Below are 21989 nucleotides of genomic sequence, written 5' to 3' on the forward strand. Positions count from 1 at the left end.
GGTGAGCCTTTTATGCAAATCCTCCTGTTCACAGAATGCCTCCCCAACTCTGCTCACCGCTGCATATTAAATTCCACTATTAGAAAGTTTTTCCTTTGTTTCAAGTAAAAAGATGCACCAAATTATCTCATTTAATTCCATCAATAGCCCTGTGAGGCTGGTATTTTTATTTCTGTTTTACAGAGAGGAAACTGAGGTTCATAGAGAGGACGTGGGTCTGGGGGACGCCACACTGTTGGACTTTGGGGCTAGGCTGGGCCTGGCTGCTACCTTCCCAGGCCTGGGTCAGAGACCCTTTGGGGGCCAGTGGAGGATGTGGCCATTTCCTCAGTCCGGTACCCATAGCAAGTGGGTGGTGGAGCAGGCAGGCAGTGACAGCCCCTTCCGCTGCTGTTGACAGGCTGCCCACCATTGGGCAACAGGAAGTGCCAGCTGGAGCTCCCGGGACTAGCAGCTGGGGTGGGGATGGGGTTGCCAGATGGGGCTCAGGGCTTCCCAACTGCAGAAACAGGAAAATGGGAAGCTGAGCCATACGGGGATGGCAGCGACGGGGTGACAGGTTGAGGCAGGAGCACGCTGGCATGTTCAAGGAGCAGTAAGGAGGCCTGTGTGGCTGCAGCAGAGTGAATGAGGGGGAGAGTATTTGGGACAAGGTCAGAAATATAGCAGAGGAACAGACCTTGTAGGACTGTAGTTCTCAAAAATCCCAAAGCCACACCCAGGCCAACTACATCTGCATTTCTGGGGATAGGGCCCAGGCATCTGTGTTTTCCAAAGTTTCCCCTCATTTCCGAACATGCAGCCAGGGTCGAGAACCACTGGCATAGGCCACTGTAGTGATTCTAGATTAATAGGCTTTCCTGTTTACATGACCTCACTTGACTTCTGCTGTCAATAGAGGTGTTTTTATTGTTCCCATTTTGTGGGTGAGGAAACTGAGGTTTGGGCCTTCCTGAGATTGCAGCCTGGACTGGCTGCCAGTCTGTGACATATACCAGCCCCCACAACTACCCCAGCCTGGGCACGCTTGGGGAGACACCCTATCAGGGCAACCCCCAGGGTTGGTGGGCTCCTTCCTATGGGTGCTTCACCTTCAGGCCCCCTGGGCAGGCTCTTGACTTCTGGGCTTCCTTGAGGCCCTACCAACTCTCCGTCTTCTTTGAGGGGGGTCAGGAATGAAGGCCCCAGACTGGGTCACAGGCTTCCTCAATGGAGCATGGGAAGGCCACACAGGGACCCGGAATCTGCCCTGGGCTCGGCCTGCCTGGACTGGAGGGGCCCTTGGAAATGAAGACTTCCAGGCCCCTACCTCCCAGCCAGTGCTGCTAAAGCAGAGGGGGCCCCTCAGTCACCCAAGCATTTCCCTTCTGTCTGGACCAGCTCTGAGCCCACTCTCCCAGGCCTGGGCACCCCAGACCGCAGGTGGCAGGAAGGCCCAGGCCGCTGGGGACCATCTGGGCAGGCAGGGCTGGGGGTGGTGGGCAGGGTGCAGCCCAGGAGCCTGGAGCTGTGGTGGATGCTAACCTGGAGCTGTGAGAGATACTAACCAACCACAGCCTGGGGCTGGAAGTCCTGCAAGCACAGGTGGGCACGGAGTAGGCACCGTGTTGGTGGCATCTGTGATGATTCTCACTATGACAGAGAATAGTATGAAATCAGCTTCGAACCAAAGGAACAGGTGTGCCTCATGCCAGGGCCAGGGTGATGTCAGACCAGGAGCTACCAGAATTTCATCTATGCCCTCAGAGAAACCCCAATCCTAGAGGGAAAGAGTTTGTATCCTGGTTTGAGTCCTGCCATCCCTGGGGTGGGTGAGAGAGGCCCAGATGGGAAGTTAAACAATGAATGGCCCAGAAAGCACAGGGTCCTGGGGCCCAGGGTTGGGCATCTCGCTCTGCTTAGAGATGTGCGTTTTTCTACAGTGTGGTCCTAGGCAAGATGCAAACTCTGCCTTGGGCTTGGCAGGGCGAACTGCCAGACTCCAACATGGAACACCAGGTGGACAGTGCCATCCTTGCTTATGGGCTGACTTTGGAGCCTGACCCTGCTTCAGTTCCACTGTACTCGTGGGGTGGCCTGGCAAGTCCTCATTAGCTCTCCAAGTCTCTGGGTCCTTGTCTGGAGACATCCAAATATTGTCAGTTTATATGGTTAGAGGATTGAGAAGAGGAGCGGTGCACGCTAGTGGCCTGGCAAGGACCTAGGCGCCTCATATGTAGAAGCCCCTGCTGGGGCAGCCCTCCAGGGTCTCCAGGAGCCCAGCCAGCCCCCAGGCTGGGACCCAGGTCAGCTCCGAGGTCCAGAACCTGCCATGGCTGCTCTAGGGACCACCTCCAAGAGGCTGGAGGGGTGCTGTCCTCTTTGGGGGAAATAATTGGGGGCAGAAGTGGGGGCTCCCTCACAACTCGGGGGACCCAGCTCCATCTCTTGAGCAAGTTCCAAGCCCAGGGGAGGCTGCCGGTCCTCACACCTGCCACAGTTCACAGCCACGAAGCAGGACAGCCCACAGCAGCCCCATGAGGGCGCAGGCCCAAGGGTTTGCCCCACTTTGTAGATGAAAAACCGAGGCCAAGAGATTGGGAGCAGTGAGTCAGGATGAGTATCACAGTTGGGATTCAAACCCAGCTCCTCTTTTTAATTTCCTTCCTTGGTTGACTTTTGGTTAATAGGACTTTCAGTTTATAGTTTTGTAATACTCACCACAGTCACCATTTTTTGGGAGCTCGTTAAGAGTCAGGGCACTCTTTGCTGGTTTCCTACATGTATTATTTCATCCTCAGAGCCCCCTGGGAGGGGGATAATAGGTTCATCCCCATTTTGCAAAGAAGGGAATTGGTGCTTGGGAGGTAAAGTGACTTCAAAGTCATACAGTCTGTGCAGGTGGAACAGGCAGGAACCAGAGCCCAGTGTCTGAGCTCTCTCCACACCTGACTGCCTGGGACCCCCTTGGGCCAGTGTCCCCTGGAGCACCCCTGGCAGGCTTGAACAGCTGTGCTGTTGGGGGCTGAGGTGTAGGGAGGGAGTTGTGCAGGGTCTGGGGGCTGCCTCAGAGGTGATTAGAGGAGGCAACTGAGATAGAGCCTGTGCCATTGGTGCCACCTCCAGCCCCTGGCTGATGACTCACAGGCTGGAGCCACAGGGCAGGGAGCAGGACATAGGCAAGACATGGACAGGACAGGAGCTGCCCTTTCTGTGAGGCCAGCCTGGGCCCCTCGTGGCTTGGTGGAGGGGTCGGCGTCTCCTACAGGGCTCAGTGCCGGAGGTGTCTCAGCTCCCTCCTACCCTCCTTTAACCATCCCCTGGGACCCCCTGCCTCCCTTCCCCACCTGCCCTCACCCTCAGCCAGGAGGCATCTGCCATCTTCCCTGCCCTCCACTGGATGCCAGAGAGCCCCAACTGCCAAATCAGCTTGGTTGGGGCATGCAGAGGAGCTGCGTGTCCCTGGCGCGTCACTAACTTTGCCGGGCCTCGGTTCCCCCATCTGAACGTGGGGCAATAATAGCACAGTGCTGATTTCACAGGGTTCTGTGGGAATCAGAGGGGATGAGGTAGAAGAGCTGGCCTGGCACCCACCCACACCCCACCAGGCTCTGGTTCCCCGTTGCCTCCCGGGCAGGTCCCGTACCTCACCCTGGTCTGACTCTGGCTTCACGCATCTCCATCCCCCCTCAGACCTCTCACCTCTGCCTTTATGCCCAGGCTGGCAAATTATGAGCAACTTAGAGCTGCAAGCATCAGACTTCCCAGCCTCCTAGACCTGAGGGGCTCACTCCCACCCCTGAGCCTCTGCAGGGCCCTGTCTGGGTCTCTGACGTTTCTACATGTTTCAGTTTCACAGAGCGGGAGGAAGGGGTGGGGGTGGGGGGCTCCTGAGACTTGAGAGGCTGAGGGGAAGTGGGCGGGACTGCAGGGGGGGAGTGGAGGTCCGGTGGGGAGACCTCTCCTTTCCTTCCTGAGAGCTGAGGTGGCCGCTTCAGAACAAAGCTTTCAAGCCTGGTTGGCCCACACGATTGCTGTTTGAGCGTGGACAAATGAGGTAACCTTGCTCATCTCACTTTCCTCACCCTTATGACAATCACCAACTTGCAGTCACTGTCACTGTGCCAAGGCAGCCAAGCTCTCTCTGTGCACAGCCCCAGGCCTGCACAGGAGGTCCTTTTCAAACACTCTTGCTGCTCCCTCAGGGACTCCCTCACAGGGCTCTATCGGGGTCCCCAGGAGGCTGTAGGGTGACCGGTCAGCCACAGACCTGCAGCTCCCCAGCACATTCAAGCCCAGCTGGGGCCCAGGCCAATGGGCCCTGGGCATCTAAGGATCCTGTGTGCTGAGCTGCTTGGTGATGGGCCCTGTGAGACCCCAGGGAGGAAACAGCATTGGGGAACCCCCGAGGCCACCAGACTGGGCCTCACTGGAGAGATGGGGCACTCTGGAAGCTTATTTGTACTCTCAAGTTCCCGTCAGTCCAGCTGAACCCAGAGTAGCTCATGTAACCACATGTTCTTTTATAAGTCTTTCTTTGCCTCCTTGGCTATTTCTCTCCAACACCTATCCTGGGCCATCTCAGGAAAGCTGTAAATCACCCCACATTTATCTGCTTATACAATGACCACTTGAATCCTTGGGTTGTGGGAGACTAGACACAAAACACCTAGTTCAACATATCGTCTCCGATGTGAGTCCTCTCTGTGGATTCGCTGACCTGCTTCCATAGCTCTAGTGATGGGGAGCTCTCCACCTATCGAAGAGGCTCACCTGCACTCCGTATTTGGACTCTGGTGGGGAAGACCTCCCTTGCACTGAGCGGAGGTTGGCCTCCATCTCTCTGCCCCTGTGAGTCCCGGCTGAGGCCTTGGGGGTGCCAACTACAGATGCGACCTCCGCTCCCGACGGCCTCATAGAGATCTGCAGGCGAGACAATGTTACTCAGCGGTTCCTTGAGGGTCTTGGCTCGGGACAGAGTGTCTGCTGCACATGGGGTCTGGTCCTTGTGTTTAAGACATGTGGGTACCTAGCACTCAGTCCTCAGTGTTTACTGAGGCCTCTCCCCAGGCTCTGCCCTACTGAGCATTCTGACACTCCAGCTTCAGATAACTAGAACCTCATTTGAGCATAAGGATGACATTACCATGGTCTTGTTATGCAGGGTATAGAACCAGACTTATGCAGACAGATGTAAGTACTGCAAGATGCCAGACATGGCAGGGTCCGCGACGGGGCAGGGCAGGGAAGGTCAGCAGAGGCGGAGGGAGTTCTCAAGGGGGCGGCTAACGTTGGGGAGAATTTGATGAGGTGGCGGAGAAGGGAAGGAACAGCAGGGAGAAGCTTTTAAATTTTTAATGAAGCTTTCTTTCTATATTTTTTTATTTTAAATGTTTTTCTTTTAAATTTTAAAAGCACAGGTCCATGATTCCAAGATCCAAGAAAACCAAAAGGCTTTACATAAACTTTACATAAACTTGGCAACCAAATCTGACCCAAACTAACATGAATCTACTTCCAGGCTTTGTTTGCCCTGTGGATGGTGACTATTCATATATTTCACTGCAGAAATATGATGATGTTTGACAATCAGGACTTCCCTAGATCCTGATACAACATAGCAACTGCTCCATACAAACTAAAATTTGAAAAATTTGGAAACACTTCTGGTGCCAAGGGTGTTGAAGAAGGGATTATGGACCTGTCATACACCCTGGTGGGTGCAAATTCAAACAATACAGAGATGCATGATGTGAGAGTCCTCAGCTACCTCCTGGTGCTCCTTAACGGTACCTGCTGATGATACTTGGGTGGGATGGTCCAGTCCTTTTCCTGTTCTATGCTATATGCTCTATACAGTTGGTTTTTAATTTAACTTTTATTTTGTATTGTTCTATAAGAATGGAATCATTCTATATATCTCGTTCTGCCAATTACTTTTTCATTCAATGATGTGTCCTGGTCATCATTCTTTTAAATGGCTGTAAAGTATTCTATGGTGTGCAAATATAATAATTGATTCAGCCATTGTCTCATTGATAAACACTTGGATGTTTCCCAGTTTTCTAAAACTACGAGTTATCGTCCTGGTAATCTATTTTTGTGTACTTGTGAGAGCATACTTTGTAGGAGAGAATCTTATAGGTAGGATTGCTGTGTCAGAAGGAGAATGCATTTTAAATGTGCTGGGAATTCTGGGTTGCCCTCTGAGAAACTTACCAGTTTACACTTATGCCAATAGTTTCTGGGTGTGCCTGTGTCCCCGCAACCCCGGTCTCCTGGCCTCTGACTACCTCAGACACATCCTCCTTCTCCCGTCAGATCTCTCCCTGCTGCCTTTAAACCAGTCTTGCAAAATGTATGGCAACTTACCAGCCCACAAGAGCCTACACGTGTCTTCTTAACTTTTCCTCATGGGTTCCCAGGTTATTTAACAGGTGAAAGGGATTTTTTTTTTCTTTGCAGAAGTGGTTGGTCTCAGAGGGAAAAGAGGTCAGTGGCAGGACTAACCTGAATCTTGTTCCAAGAGCATGAGTTAGTTTGGCGGCCCAGGGCCCTTGAAGACTCACGCCTTCGCAGGAGTCACCCTCTACTCATGATTTTTCCAAGGAACAAACTAGAATTCCCCAGACTTCAGTAGGAGGAGGCAGCAGAACCCTCTTGTCAGGACTTGGTGGGGCTGCCGTGGGTCCTGGGTCTCCCTCAGCCCAGATTAGCCTGAGGCTGATTGACAAGTGTAAAAACCATAAATGTGCACCCCAGGGAGTGGGTATCAAAGGGCCTGAGGATTTCCTTAGCTTACCCAGGCTGCTCAGACACGCCTGCTTGGGGTGGGCTACTCTGAGCCAGCAGGGCCGGGACAGGGAGAAGCAAAACAGCTTATGAGTCAACACTCACCCATCTGCGGCCTGGCTCCGAGCCCCGTGTGGCCCCCTCACACCGCAGGCTGGACTCCTGAAGCTGAGGGGTCCCCCTGCTGGAGGGGCTACTGCAAGTCACTTCGGCACTCTCCCTATGCACATTTCTCAGTCAGGAAGGCCCAGAGAGGGCAAGTGACTTTATCACGACTGCCCAGCAGATGGGAACTGGGATGAAAACCCAGGTCTCTCCTTCCAGGGTTAGGGGTTTTTAGCTTTTCTCTGCTGTACTTTATGTTCTGGAATTCATTGTAATGGAGCATCTGAAAAAGGTTCCACTGCCTTTTAAATGGAATCCTCTGGTGGATGCACGGTGAGTATCAAGATAACTCGTTTTTTCCAAGTCTGGCCAAGGCGGAAGTCAGAGGCGGGGGCAGGGCATGGAGAGCTACCCACATGCTATTCAGCTACTGGATGCTGGGTCCTGAGTGTGGGGCTCTGCGGAGACTTGAAGCAGAGTGGGTGGGCATTTAAGAGCAAAGATCTTGGTCTGGAAGACTTGGGTTTAAATCCTGGCTCTGCCCTGCAGGTTGCTGGCAGGTTAGATAACCTCTCTGGATTCCGTTCTCCTCATCTGTAATACGGGGGTAGAGAACCTTAGCTTAGTACCTGCCTCAGGGTAAGCTCTGAACTGGTGTTAGCTATTCTCACCTGCATATATCATTTCATTTGTTTTCCAGATCAACCCTAAGTGGTGGGAACTATTAGGCCCATTTTTAAAATGCATTTTTAATTGCAAACATAACAGTGATAACTTTCAAAGTATAATTTAACAAGTAGAGAGCAAATTTCAAAGAATGTTATGGGTTACAGTTCCACTATTTCAGTTATCTCCATTATTGTAAATTATAACATATATATAGAAAGGTGTTAACTTTCAAAGTATAGCTCAACAAGCAGTTATATAGGTATCTTCAAAAAATGTTGTGGGTTACAGTTCCACAGTTTCAGTTCTTTCCTTATTGTGAAATATAGGATATATACAGAAGGGTGAAAACTTTCAAAGCACAATTCAATGAATAGCTGTAGAGCAAATTTCAAGGAATGTTATAGGTTACAGATCCACCGTTTCAGTTATTTCCTTTTAGCTATTCTAATACCCTAGCATCTAAATATATATAAATTTCTATATGGTTTCAGTATACGTAATCCTTTGTTAAATCCTGTCTTGTCTGTTGCTACCCCTTCCTCTCATTTAATCACCTTTTCCATCTTCAGGGGTGTCTGGGCAGTGACCACCCTAACTTGTTCATATTGGAAGAGGGTGTCGACAGTATGGGGAAGGGGCTGCATCTGATTGTTGTTCTTAAAGAGGCTGTTGCCTCTGGGTTTTAGGCCTTGTCTGGCATAGGAACACTCTGGTGGATTTAAGATTCTGAGAGATAAAACTTAGTGAGTGAATCTTTTATATAATCTCAGGTAGGAACCTATGTATTTGGGGACTACTTTTGGTAAGTGCATGGCTTTCTGTGGCCATGTGGGATGTCTAGCTGGAGCTTGCATAAGAGAAACCTCCACGATAGCCTCTTGACTCTATTAGGGATCTCTCAGCCACCGTGACCTCAGCTGGTTACCTTTCTTTTCCCCCTTTCAGTCAAGTAGGCACTTTCAATCCCTCGCTGCCAGGGTCAGGCTCATTCCTGGGAGTCGTGTCCCACGTTATTAGGCCCATATTTACAGGGACGGACATAGAGGCTCAGAATGACTAAATGAGTTGCCCAGAGTCATGGAGTGGCATTTGAACCCACATCTAGCCTGTCAAACTCTTCCTGATTCTCATTTCAGGCCTGGGCACCCTCTCTGACCTGGAGCCTTAATGGGGCTGAGCCCTTGAGGAGGCAGGTTGTCGGGCCAGGAGAGAGGTCAGCCCCCCGCTTCAGTTCCCTGATGACACAACCAGGTGTCAAGGAGGGAAGTGCCTTGCTGGGAGCCCTAGTCTCTGTGGCTTAGCCCCTGCAGCCACCGAGAGTGATATGGGCAGGAAAGGAGGAAGTGGTGGTGGGTACAGAAGCCACTTCTACCCAAGCAGTGGGGGCATGGCAGAGCCGGGCCAGCTCTCAGGCCTGGATAATGGTTCATACCCAGACCCACCCCAGAAGGAGGCGGGTGAGCTGTCTCAGGCAGGACAGGGCACCCAGGCCCTCCCGACCCTGGCCAGAGGCTAAGGTGGGGACTTGCTTCCTCCTGCCCAAGCCTTCCTGAGCACCTCTGCTTGGAGCCCTTGGGGAGCAGCCTGGAGAACAGATCTGGCCCCTCTGCAGGGAACACAAGGCCCAGAGTGGCTGCACAGCACAGCAAGGGCTGGAACTCGATTCCCAGGCCTTGGGCCTGTGTCCCACATCCCAGAGGAAGGGACAACACCTGCACGGCTCCAGAGCATGTGGCTCTAGGTGCCATGTGGCTGGGGCATGGCTTCTGGCCAGGTGCTGGCTCACCTGCTCACTTCCACAGGGCCTGGCCTTTCTCCAGGGCAGTGGCAATGCTGACCCAGCCTGGGCTCAGAGCTGGTCTCTGTGAACACCCCAGAACTGAGTTACAGCCCAAAGTACAGCTTTGACTGAGGTGGAGAGAATATGAGCAACTGTTTTCAAAAGCTACTTTTTAAAAATCATTTTTTGATGCTTCAAAATGAAAAAACATTTACTGGGCTGTCTATTGAATAACTGATTTGGGTGTGGGGCATTGGGGACTGGCTGATCTGGGTCCACATCTCAAATTCTGCCCTTTACCAGCTGCATGACCTTGGCAGTCACTTCCCATCTTTGGGCCTCCTAGTCACCGTCCTTACCTCCCTGGGCCTGTAGAGCTTTCAGTGAGATAACGGCCATGATGTTCTTGGTGAGTATGTGACAGGTGGATTCAAGAAATGGCAATTTCGCACAGAGCAAGGCCAGGGGAAGTTGCAAGTGGCAGAGGTCAAGGGTGTGCAGAAGGAGCCAAGGGCCCTGCTTTCTGGGAGCCACCCTATCAGCAAAATGTCAGCTCGAGCCCCCAAATGAGGAGGCCCTTAGTACACAGATGATGGAGCAGGGTGGGTGCAGGGGGCAGGGGGAAGGAAGGGCCACCCAGGGGGAGAGACTCTGGTGCTGGACCTTGGACGGTGGACCTGCATGACTGATGGATTAGCTGAGAGGCTGATTGATCCTCTCCTTCCCTCCCTCATTCATTTCCTCAGTAGCAGGCTGAGCCCCGACTCTGCCCTGCTCTGATCCATGAGTCAGAGCCCGTCCCTCGAGGGGTGAGGTGAGCAGGAGGGTGCAGGCTGGGGAGAGCTGCAGGGAGGGGCAGGGTGAGCAGCCCCCGGGGAGTCAGGCACTTCCTGGGAACAGCCTGGTCACTTGTGACCTTGGCTCATTTCGCCGCAGCTCCCGGGAGCGTGGCCTTGGCTCTGAGCAGAGCTGGATGGGACTCCGAGCCTGCGGTGCTTTGGGAAGTGAGCTCCTGGGGACCCAGCCCGCGGGGCCCCTCCTTGCCTTCCACCTCCTCCAGAATGGCCAATGTAGGTTTGCTTTTGCTTCTTTCCCCTCTGGGGGTCTCACTAAGGACAGAAGAAGGGTTCCTCTGGGGAGTCGGGGCTGGGCGTGGGGCTGGGAGGGACGAGCACAGAGTCCTGCTGCGGGGCCAGACTGCAGTCGGGGTTTCCCTGCTCAGGAGCCATCTTCTTCCCTGGAGGCATCAGAAGCAATAATAGGTTCCCTGCGGGTCTGGACTCTTGTCCTCACTCTGCCCTGTGTGACCTCAGTCAGGCTCTTCCCTTCTCTGGGCCTCGGTTTCCCCCTTTGACTGTGGGGCCTGGACAAGATGCTTCCCAGGGCTGGGGGTCTGTTGCATTCTGACCTGCCTGCTGCCGTCCAGCCCTGAATGTCCCCCTCCCGGGGAAGGCGCAGGAGGCTGAGGTTCCAGATTCGTCTCTCCTCTCGCCTGCTGCAAGGCTTCTGACCTGGGGGTGGGGAGAGGGTAGAGGCCGAGAGGCCAGGAAACCATGGTCTGCTGGCTGGTTATTGGGCAAAAGACCACACACAAGAGCCACAGACACGGAAGCCTGGCCCAGCCTGGCCTGCGACACCAGCCCCGGACACTGGGGCTGATGTCTGGCCCAGGACGGGCCTGCAGGGGTTTGAGGGGACAACTAACTGTCATTGGGGGCCTGAGTGGGCAGCCAGGGCCTGGGCATCCTGCTTGTCACCCTGTGAGTAGCTGAGCCCAGGCCAGGGCAGCCTCAGGAATGTCTAGGGATGCTTATGAAGAAAGGTATGAGTGTGGGGTTCAAAGTTTCCTATGGGCCTGGAGAGTCCACTCTTTTGAGTTTGGTGAGGGTGGGCTAGACCTGGAGCAGGGGGCCAGGTGGGGTAATGTGTGCTGCCCCTTCCCCTCCCCACCATGTCTGAGACCCCTAAGATCTTGAAAAACAGCAGCTTCTCTTCTCAGAACTTGGCTCAAATGCAGGAAGCTTTCTTTGCTATTGATTTCCCACACACCCATAATATTGCATTTGAGGAGGGGCACAGGGCAGGGGAAGGAGCACCAGCTTTTGACTCCGAGACAGGGAACCCCCCCCCCTCCCCAATGCATGTGAGCTTGGGAAAGTCCCATCAATTCTCTCAGCTTCAGGTTCCCACTCTGTAACTGGGGAGGTGGTGCTCACTGCCAGGGAAGCCAGGACTGCTTTCCCCAGTCTCCTTGGCTTTTTGAGGTCTGTGGGAACTGAAAAGAAGACAGAGACCAGGTGCTGAATGAATCTCAGTGCCTGCCCTGACTTGTGGTTGCCTGACAGAATACCCTGGGGACATCCTCAAAAAAACGGACCTGAGTGCCACACTCACACAAGAGGGACAGGAGCCCCTTCTTTCAGCACAAAGTTTTACCACCTCCTCCCAGGATCGATCTCTGCTGGTAGTAAGCTGTGTGTGCAGGGCCCTGGGAGAGCTGGAAGTGAGCAGCCTGGCCCTAAAACTAGGGGTGTCCTAGGAGACCCTCCTTCCCCCATTCCTGCACCAGCAGCTCAGACACACACCCAGAATCCAGACCAGTGGTGTAAAATGTGAATCAGGTCAGGCAGGAATGCCAGGACTGGATGAGAAAGTGCCAGAATAGGAATAGCAGAGAGGCAGCTGTGTCCTGGAAAATTCCCCAAGACCCCCTATCTTCTGTCTGGGGGGCTCAGGGTATGCCCAGTCCTGACTGAAGTCACCCTCCACACCCAACTCACAGGGTCTGTGCAGGTATCTGAGGCCACACAGAGCAAGCCCAGGATAGTGTCTGGCACACTGTAGTGCTCAAGAAATGACAGTCTCTATTGCTGTAGAGGCCAGATAGTGTAGAGGTTAAGAGCATGGACTCTGGAGCCAGACTGCCTGGGTTCAATGACAGGCCTGCCACTTGCAAGCTGTGAGACCCTAGGCAAGTTACTTCCCCTCTCTGTGTCTCAGCTTTCTCATTTAGATAGAACCTGAGATAGCAGGGTTCTTGGGATGGTGACAGGACCCAATAAGCATGTTCCAGGGCTGGCCTTATTATTAAAGGCCTCGGTGGTGGCCCTTCCCATCAGTTCTCTTGTGTTTGAGTCAATGAGTCCTGAACTGTAAGCCCTGTTATCAGGAACTGTGCCCCGTGCCCAGCCAGCCAGGCAGGGTTCACTGATGACACTGTTACCTCCAGAGCACTTGGGGAGGACCTACTGCACACCTGTGTGGAACTAGGTCCTGAATCCCAAGAACTTGACCTTGTTTGGGGGAGATGAAGGCAGATGGGGAGACTGGGCCCTGGAGCAGGAGAGCAGCTTTTCCCGGAGGTGGTTGGAGGCTCCTTGCTGGGCTGTGCTCAGTGCCACCTCCCATGCCCCCAACACTGCCCAGTGCGTGGCCCTCATCTGTCACTTGTCCTGTGTTGCAGTGCAGGGACTTCACAGCCCACACGGGCTACGAGGTGCTGTTGCAGCGGCTGCTGGATGGCAGGAAGATGTGCAAGGACGTGGAGGACCTGCTGAGGCAGAGGTGAGCTGGCTCAGCCCCCGCCTGCTCTAAAAATTCTAGCGCCTGACTCTCCTGTTTTTCTCCAGGCCTAGACCTCCCCAAATGTGGGGAAGCCCTAAGTGGGCAACTGATTTGATGACCTTCAAATGTCACTGTATTTGGCCAGCATTTATTTAGAGGAAGGGCTGGAGGGTTGACTTTCTCAAAGAGGAGCCTGCTGGTCCATGCCCATCCCCAAGGCTGAAAGTTGGAACCATGGGTTCTGCCATGGAGGTTTTAGGGACCCATAACTGGCAGAACTGGAGGAGCCTCAGTGCCCACCCTTTGTTCTTGCAGGGCCCAAGCGGAGGAGCGCTACGGGAAGGAGCTGGTGCAGATTGCCCGGAAAGCAGGCGGCCAGACAGAGATCAAGTAAGAGGCCCCGTCCCTGGGGCTCACTCTTCTCCTTTGCCTGGCACGTTCTGGGCCTTCAGACAGGGTTTAAGGCTTCCTGGTGTGGGGCGGGCTGGGGAGGGTCTGAACTGCCCTCGAGGCAGGGGTGTCAGGACCTTCCTTGGTGCCTCAGGGACAACTCTCTTGGATATTGGGCATCCTGGGTGAGGGTCCCTGGGAAGTCAAATTTGGGGTTGGGGAGGCAGAAAATCCAGGGGCCTAAGTCTCCGAGAATCCTGGAGGAGGCAGGTGACTGGCCCCTCCAGAGCCTCCTGCAGTCTGGGCTCAGCCTGGGCCTCCGGGACAGGAGTGTGGCCAGAGACGGAGCAGCCGGGGACACACCTGGGTTCCAGGACCAGCTTCTTACTCACTGGCTGTGTGACCTGAGGCTTGTCGCTGAAATTGTGCCTCTGTTTCCCCATGATTGAGATGGGATATGGATACTCTCCTCCTTGAAGGTTAAATCAGTCCAGGGGCCCAGCTAGGGCCTGGCTCAGAGGAGAAGCAATAAGTGTAGTTGATACTATGAAGCAATGGGGCTCTCTAGCCTCTGAGACCTTGGTCTCTATGTGCAGACTGCCAGGGAGAGGGGAGCACAGAGAGCAGATGGGGAGTGAGGACTGATCAGAATGAAGCAGCTGAAGGATGACTTTCTAACTGTGGAGCGGGGGTGGGGTGGGGCTGTCTCGGGAGGCGCTGACTCTCCCCCTGGGTGAAGACTGAGCTAGGCTGGGGATTAAGGTACTGGACCCCAAGTCCCAAAAGGGCTCGTATTTCTCCTCCCTGGAGCCCCTGGGGCCTGACTCCAGCCCACAGCTCTCCCCTAGGCTCCTCACCCCCACCCCCCGGGACATGACTGGCCCTGCCCAAGGGAGATGGCCCCAAAGGCTACTGGCTCTGGTGCCAGAGATGCAGCCCCTCATTTGAGTCTCTGACTGTACAAAACTAGGTCTAAGACACAGAGACCCTGCCTGGCTCCTGCTTCCCATGCGGAGCCAGAGGAGACATGGGAAGGAAGGTTTCAAGGTGGTGTGAGCCAGGGGAGATCAGTGGCCCCATGTGTCCCACCCAGACATGGGCAGCTCTTGGGGTGGGGAGACCCCGAGCTCAGGCCCCGCTCGGGCTTGTTGAACCTGGGACTGTGGGCAAGTGGCTTGACTTGAGTCTGTCCCTCACCTGCCCCCAGTGGGCAGCTGTGCAGATAAACACGGACACTGACTGAGGGCTCCCCAAGGCGGGGCTGAGGGCCGGATCAGAGGGCTCAGGACAGGTTAAGGAAGGAATGGAGTGCGTTGGGCCCTGCCTTTGTCTTTCCCAGGGATGGAGCTGAAGGAGATACCCAGGCAGGGGTGGTGCAGATGGAGAGGGGTGGGGGATGGACGTGACTGGGGAGTCCCTGCCCACCTCACAGCCTCCCAGGCCAGCCAGGAAATGAGAACTTTCCCAGGAAGAGAGGAGGGTTGGACCCCAGCAGTCTTGGGGCTGGGAGTGGGGTGGGATTCAGAGGTGGTGAGAGTTGGAGAGGGTGCCCCAGGAAGACTATGTGAGGCACACGCAGGGGGCTGTGAGTCCCAGGGGACTTACAATAAAAGGAGAAACCACCATAAAGAGGCAAAAATGGAGTGGGAGCCAGGTGAGCAGTGGGAATGGGGGTGGCTACACAATATCTCGTCCCATCTTTGGAAACATAAAGTGGCCAGGGTGAGGCTCCTGCTGGCCCTGAATCCCTGTGTGATGACAGGAGCCGACTGTGGCAGGGTCTGAGCTGACTTATTTACTGTATGTCCCTGGGATGGTCACTCACCCTCTCTGAGTCCTGGGTCCTTGGCTGTGGAAGGGGCTCCGGGCAGTAAAATGACGAGCAGAGAGTGCCAAACACATGAGGGATTAATAAACAGTGAAATCTTTACAAATCCCACAGACCCCACCCTCCTTACATCAGATAAATCGGGGTCACCCTGGTTTGGGGCTAAGAAGACTGGCTGGGCAGCCTGGATCATTTCCTTTTGGACCCAGAGCCAAAGACCCTCAAGAAAAACTACATGTGGAGCTGGAAGCTGGAAGTCCCTGGAGGGAGAGCCTTTAACCCAAAGTGGGTCCTAGGGGTGGAACCCCCGGCTGGGGCAGGGAGCAGAGCAAGAGTTGAGCCATCATTCAGCCAAGTTAGCAGCAGGAAAGGCAGAAACAAAATTCAGAGTGGGCCCAAGCCAGGGGCCCCAAGGAGGCACCCCTGGGGTTGCCCCTCCCAGTTATCTGCCCACAAAACATCCCGGGGCAGGCCAGGGAGTGGTGCCGGAGAAAGCAGCACCGCTCGGAGCTCACCACCAGGTGGGGGCAGCCTTAGGCGCAGGGCGAGTGGCATGGGCTGGTGGAGAGCAGGGGAGGGCATTCCTGCCAGAGCGGCTGGCCTGGACAAAGGCTCAGAGGTGGGACAGTGCAGGGCACATCCTGAGTCAGCAAATGACAGGAGCAGGAGTTTAACCCATCCCAGCTCACCTGCTGCCTCCCATAGGGCCAAGCTCCATGCAGATCCCCCACTCAGTTCTACTCAATAAGTGTTCAGTAAGTGTTGTTGTTGGCCTACATGGCAGGTACTAGGGCCTGTGGAGGTGACTGCCATTCACTCATTGCATTAGCATTCTTTAACCATGCACCAAGCATCCCTCACCCATCCATTTAGTCAGCAAGTGTTTGTGGAGCACCTACTACGCACCATGCCCTGGGCTGAGTCAGGAGTTTTTGGCATTTAAAAAAAATGATATAAGGGGCTCCACCATCCTTGAGCCAGAATCCAGCATGTCATAGGAGACTTCATTCTCTTCCTCAGTTCTTTGCACCAGAACCTCCTTCAAGGCTCTCCCATGCCCTGCTTCCTCCAGGAAGCCTCCCCAGACACTCTAGCCTGGCCTCACTGTCAAGGTCTTAGCTCAGACCAGGTCACCTGGTCCCTATGACAACCTGGGTCACTTATCACAGAAACCCACTGGGTGTGTGTCTCAGGTTGGCCTCTGGGAAAGGTAGTTTGGCTGTTCAGCTCCAGGGCCCATCCGTGGGTCCTGTGAGATGCTCAATTCCCACTACCTTGGAAGGCAGGCAAAGGGGTCGGAGGGTGGAAAGGCTGGGACTGGATGAGCCGGGAGGTCGAAAGCCAGGAGGTTGAATGCCAGGGGATTAAGTGACCACAGAAATAGCCCAGTGAGAGCTGGAAGGTCAGGGCCAGTGGGCCTCCCTATCTCTGCTGCCTGAAATTGCATCATTCAGAACCTCCAGCCAGCCCAGAGCTTCTTACTCAGGTCTGGAGACTCAGGCCATATAAATGAAAGGGTGGTTATTCCCACCTTAAAATGAGTTTGTTGGCGTTCACCACCTTCACCCCTCACTCAGCAATCATCCACTGGGCAATGGCAATGCAGAACGCATAGGTAGGGCCTGGTCCCCAGGCTCCAGCCCTGTCAGTGCATTTTAAAGACAGCATCAGGCATGTCCAGGGATCAGTATGCATCATTCGCACACCCAGCCCGGCAGGAAGTTTGCCTCGATTCCATGCTCCAGCCTCCTGAGGTTGCCCCCTCCCAATCCCATCGATCCTTCCTCATCTAGCTGAGACGCCACCTCCCTCCCCTCCTCCCCAAGCCGGATGTGCTTGCTTCCTCCTCTGAGCCCTCCTCTTGCTCATTCTGCCCCAGGTGGGGTGCAGGCGGTGCTGAATGCTCCCAGTATCTGCACAGGTCCGGGGCTGGGGATGTACATGGAGAACTGAGGTGGGCAGGGCTGGGACTGGCTTCCTAGGAGGCCCTCCGTGGCTACTAGCAAGAAAGACAGGAGTCCCAGAGGCGCAGGTTCAAATCCCATCGGCCCACCCCACCCTGCCCCCACTTGTCGCAAACCTGAAGTGCTGTGGTTTTCCTGTCAGAAGAGATTTTTTTTTTCATGGTCTCTTTTCCTCTGAGCTCAGAGAGAATGAAAATATCACTGAGGGTGTTGAAAGGAGAGAGTCAGGCCTGGTTCCCATTAAGGCATCCTCGGTGCAGCTCATTATGGCCCAGCCTCCAGCCCAGGGAGGCGGAAGGAGCCCACTCCTGTCAGCTGGAAGGTGTGCACCTCCTGTCGGCAGGTGGGCAGGGATAGGGATGCCAAAGCAGGGATATGAGGTGGTGCTCGCCAGGTGGCAGGGAGAGGGCAAGAGGAGATATTAGATATCTAGACTTCATTTAAGCACAGACTTTCAGGCTGAGCTTCCTGGGAGCCACATCAAAAAGGGCAATGAGATAAATTAAGCATGAGGGCCTTGGTGACTGGTAACAGGAGGCAGGGGACTGCACAGGGGACCCTGGCCTGGACACGTGATTGGGTCAGAATGGAGGAATGCTCAAGATGCTTTTGGTGGTGGTTTCCCTGTGGGGCAAGGTAGAAAAACCCAGGAGTGATAGAAAACCCAAGAGAAAGCATCTCTTCTGGGTCTCATAGGGCAGACAGAGACTTTACATGGGTCCCCAAACCTCCACAAGATCACAACTCAAGTTCATTCACCTGAGCAAAGCTGGGTTCCTGCCCTTGCCTGCAGAGCTGAGGCTGCCTTCTTGGAAAGAGGGGGACGTCCCAGGCCCTGCTTTGTGACCCAAACTACATTGGACTGAAGATGTCAGCCCTAGGAACCCTAAGGCAGAGGCAGAAAAGCCTGCAGCCTAGGGGAGAGCAGACAGGGGACCTGGTGTGGTTAGAGCGTCCGTCTTGCCTAGATGTCCCAGGCAGAGTGAGCACAGGCTCCAAGGCCAGCCAGGCTCATGAGCAAATGGGAGCTAGAGGTGAGCACAGACATTCCCACCATCTGGACTGTCTCAGGGGTGAGGACTGAGGCTGACTATCCATCTGGCAAAGCTGCTGGCTGGGCAAAGGGCTCCCAGCATCCAGTGGGCAGAGGGAAGAAGGACCAACTGCTTCCAGTGGCTGTAGATCCCTGGATCACAGGCCTGGGCGGGAGGGCCTGAGTCAGTGGGCTGAGGGGCGTGGGGCACAGGTGGGTTTGGGGTTGAGAAAGGCCTCAGTATTTGTGGAGTGTTGAGCCTGTAGCTCCGGGTTGTGAGCCTGGGGATAATGGGGAGGGGAACCAGGCATCCCCCCTGTCCTCACTGGCTCACAATCATGGACAGAAGGTAACAAGGACAACTGCTCAGAAGGGAAAGAAAAGGATGGCAGGCAAAGACTGTAGAGGGGGAATTAGCACATGCAAAGGCCCTGAGGTGAGAAGGAGCATGGTATGTAAAAAGAACTGAGAGAAGGCCAGGTGACTGGGGGAGCAGACAGCCAGGCTAACGGTGGGAAGTCCAGCCAGATGGAGGTGATGGGGACTAGGGTGGCGGCAGCAAGAGAATCAGGAGGTAAAATAGAAGATGGTGGTGGGAGGAGGGAGAAGACACAGCCGAGGACGACTCCTGGGTTTCTGACGTGTATCACTGGTGGGCAGTGGTGCCTTTGCCAAGAGGAGAGGCCTGGGGAGGAGCAGGTTCGTGGGGCAGGTGCTGAGTCTAGTTTTGGGCATGCTGAGTTTGAGGCGTCTATGAGACGTGAGATCCAAAAGGTGAAGACCTGGCAGTGGGTGGGCAGTGCCCAAGGATGTTACCGACGCCGTGGTGTTGGTGAGGACCGTTGGGGGAGAGAAGGGGCCATGCTGAGCCTGGAGGGGCTCTAACCATGAATGGGGAGACAGAAGGAGTAGCGAGAGAAGTGGGAGAAGAGTGGGGCATGCGAAAGCTGAGGTAGGAGTGTGTCAGGAAGGAAGGGATTGAAGGTGGAATGAGTAACGAGAAGAACAGAAGAGTAAGGAGAGGTCCCTCCCCAACCACAACGGAAGGTGTGCGCAGCACGGCAGTAGCCCCTTCCCCTCCTCTGGTAGGAAGCAGGGGGCTGGCCTCACCTGTGTCTTACCTGGCACTGCCTCTAACCAGCTGTGTGGCCATACAACAGTTTCCACACCTCTCCCGCCCTCCTTTTTCTCACCTGTAAATAATAAAAGTACCCACTCCCACCCCCGCCCTCCCCTGCACAGAGTTGTGAGTTAAATAATTTGGACCAGAGGCATGAGCAGCACCTGGAGGCTTGTTAAAACACAGCGGTCTCCCCCGCCCCGAGTTTCTGCTTCAGGAGGTCTGGGGCGGGCCTGAGAATCTGTATTTGTAACAAGCTCCCCCGGGATGCTCATGCTGCAGGTCTGTGGACTGCACTTCGATATTCACTGGTTTAGGGTAAAGTGTCTGGTCTGGATCGCTGTTGGTCCTTCCAGATTGTTGCTCCTCCTTGGGCCTCAGTTTCCCCAGCTGCCCAGTGAGAGGAGGGAGCCCTCTACGGAGCCTGCCTTGCAAGGGCTGCCGGGAGAGACAGGCCGGTGGGCAGGAGCCGGCGCTGCCCTCTCCGCCCTGGGCTGCCTGGGGCCGGCGTCATGCGGCCGCGTGGCCACCAGGGGGCGGGCGAGCTGCTCCGCACAGGGAGGCGCCGGCCCCGCCCGGCCGAGAACCGCAGCCCGGGGCTGAGTGCACAGGAGACGGAGCCGCGCTGCCCCTGTGTGACCCGGGCAAGCCTGGCCGCACTTTCCCTATCTGCCTCAATTGACTGCTGCTCCTCAGACGTCCCGGTGGGCAGGGAGCCATAGCATCGTTTACCTCCTAGGGTAAGGAGACTCAACCACAGGCGAGGATTTCACAACAGCCGTTTACGACAACGCGAAGTAGGGGCTGCAGTGCTTTGCGGCAGGTCCCGGTGGAGGTGGTTTTTTACCGCTAAGCTCATTTGATTTTCACAACCATCCTGTTTGTGCTATTATTATCACTGTTTTATAGAGGGGGAAAATGAGACACAGAGAGGTTAAGTAAGTTGCCCAAGGTCACTCAGCGAGGGGTGACAGAGCCTGGACGGAGCCCGGGCGCTCGGGCCCCAGGGTCTGCTGCTGTTGCCTGTGGGAGCCCAGCGCAGAAAGCAGCCCCTGCCAGGCCCGGCCGGTGTCCTAGCCCCGCTTCCATACCGTCCCCTGCTCCTTGGAATGGGGAGCTCCCCCCTCAGACCTGATTCCCTGAGTGCTGATGGGCTGGGGTAGGTGCTCACCTTCACTGGCGCTGTTCTGCCCCGGGACTCTCGACCTCCTGGTGCCACCTTGCTCATCAGCAGACAGGTTGGGTCCGGCGTGGGCTCCGGCATCTGCACCTTTGCTCAAGCCTCAACTCCGTTTGTGGCTCTGTGGGATAAAATACACAATGGCCAGTTAAAGTTGAATTTCAGATAAGCCACAGATGCTCTTTTAGTATATGTCTTTTAGTATATGGAGCATGCTTATACTAAAAAAAAAAAATTAAAATTTTACTGGGTGACATTTTTATTTTTTATTTGTCTAATCTGGCAGCCCTCCCCCTGGGGCCTCACCCCTCCGCAGGCTGGTGCCGACCTCTTCCCGTCCTGTGCTCCCTGGAGCCCTCTGTGGATTGGATGGTGCCCACATCTCTGCTCTAGGCTGGCCCACGCTGCTGTCTCCTGACATCTCCTTCTGGGTGTTCTCAGGCACCCCAAGCTCGGCACAGCCTGAAGTACACTCCCCGTTTTCCCCTCCTGGGGCCCCCTGTTGGTGTCACCTCCATCTGCCCAGCCTCCTGAGCCAGGAACTGGGGATGTCTTCAGCCTCCTGCTCTCTTCACCTGTGCACCATCAGTCCCGTCCTCATCTGCTGCTAAGGCCCCTCCCAAGTCTCCCCTCTTTGTTCTCTTCCCCTCCCCCAACACTGCTACCTGCATCTGTGCTCCAGCCTCCCATCCTACCTTCTCCAAAACAACTTCCACATCACCTGCCGAAAGCCAGATCTGCTTCAAACTTGTCCCAGCAACTCTGTGGCCCACCAGGAAAAAGCCAAACTCCCTAACCTGATGTTGGAGCCCTTTGTGACCTGGCCCCTACTTACCTGCCCGGCCTCATCTTTTAACCCAGCTCCACCTGCCACTCCTCTAAACTCCAATCGTGATGGGTGAACCATGGGCATTCTGGTGGTTTGATTTGTGTTTTCCTGCCTCTGCACAGGCTGCTCCCTCGGCCTGGGAGGCAATTGCCCCTCCTCTTTACCTGGAAAACCGATATGTTCTTCAAGACTCAGCTCTGGCACCATCTCAGAGGCTTTTCTGGCCCCGAAGGCCAAAACTCAGGTGCCCTAGCCTGAAACAGTTTGCTGCAATACTTTAAGCATTTCTTTCTCCTTTTAAAAATGTGAATGGAGCAGCCTGGAAGTGTTGGGTACCTGAAAAGGTGGTGTGAGAGCTGTGATGTGGAGAGAAGGGTTCTGAGGAGGGAGGGTCCTAAGACAGCCCAGTCTTCTCCAAGAAAGCAGCCAGGACAGAGGTGGGGGCACTGACACCTCCCTCTTCTGGGATGCCACAGGGGGATGGTTTATTTGATAATTTCCAGACAGCGTTGCCTTCCAGAAACCCCAGCTAGGACACTGAGTGGATGGTCACTCGCTGGCCATCTTGAGGCGCCTTCGGTTTAGAGCACCTTGAGAGCAGTTGAGAGCCTTCCTGCTGAAGTAGAAGTCCCTCAGGGCAGCTGGGGAGCAGGTTGGCGCTGGGCTCTCCTCCTCCTTACCCTGCCCTTTCTGTTTTGCAGCTCTCTGAGGGCCTCCTTTGACTCCATGAAGCTGCGTAAGTCCCAACTGTCCCTA

The 21989-nt window shown here is 54.9% G+C and overlaps 1 protein-coding gene and 1 long non-coding RNA gene across 6 annotated transcripts in view; one reads left to right on the forward strand and one right to left on the reverse strand.

Annotated features, from left to right (window-relative positions):
• The window catches only part of PSTPIP1 (proline-serine-threonine phosphatase interacting protein 1), a 42312-nt gene that overhangs the window by 8703 nt on the left and 11620 nt on the right, over positions 1–21989 (forward strand). For 3 of the 5 annotated variants that reach the window (XM_037833326.1, XM_037833328.1, XM_037833325.1), the window contains exons 2-4: positions 12789–12889; positions 13205–13279; positions 21935–21969. In XM_037833326.1, coding sequence (XP_037689254.1) covers positions 12789–12889; positions 13205–13279; positions 21935–21969 — 211 coding nt within the window. Of the gene's footprint in view, positions 1–3934; positions 4037–12788; positions 12890–13204; positions 13280–19150; positions 19965–21934; positions 21970–21989 lie in introns of those variants that run through there. The other 2 variants (XM_037833327.1, XM_037833330.1) reach the window with 2 other exon arrangements.
• Positions 520–20507, reverse strand: LOC119531744. Its single transcript, XR_005216401.1, has 3 exons — positions 20396–20507; positions 1548–1632; positions 520–613 (listed from the first exon to the last, which is right to left on the reverse strand). It is a non-coding gene; the product is annotated as an uncharacterized LOC119531744 (long non-coding RNA).

Source organism: Choloepus didactylus, chromosome 4 (assembly GCF_015220235.1).
Source record: "Choloepus didactylus isolate mChoDid1 chromosome 4, mChoDid1.pri, whole genome shotgun sequence".
Taxonomy (NCBI): domain Eukaryota; kingdom Metazoa; phylum Chordata; class Mammalia; order Pilosa; family Megalonychidae; genus Choloepus; species Choloepus didactylus.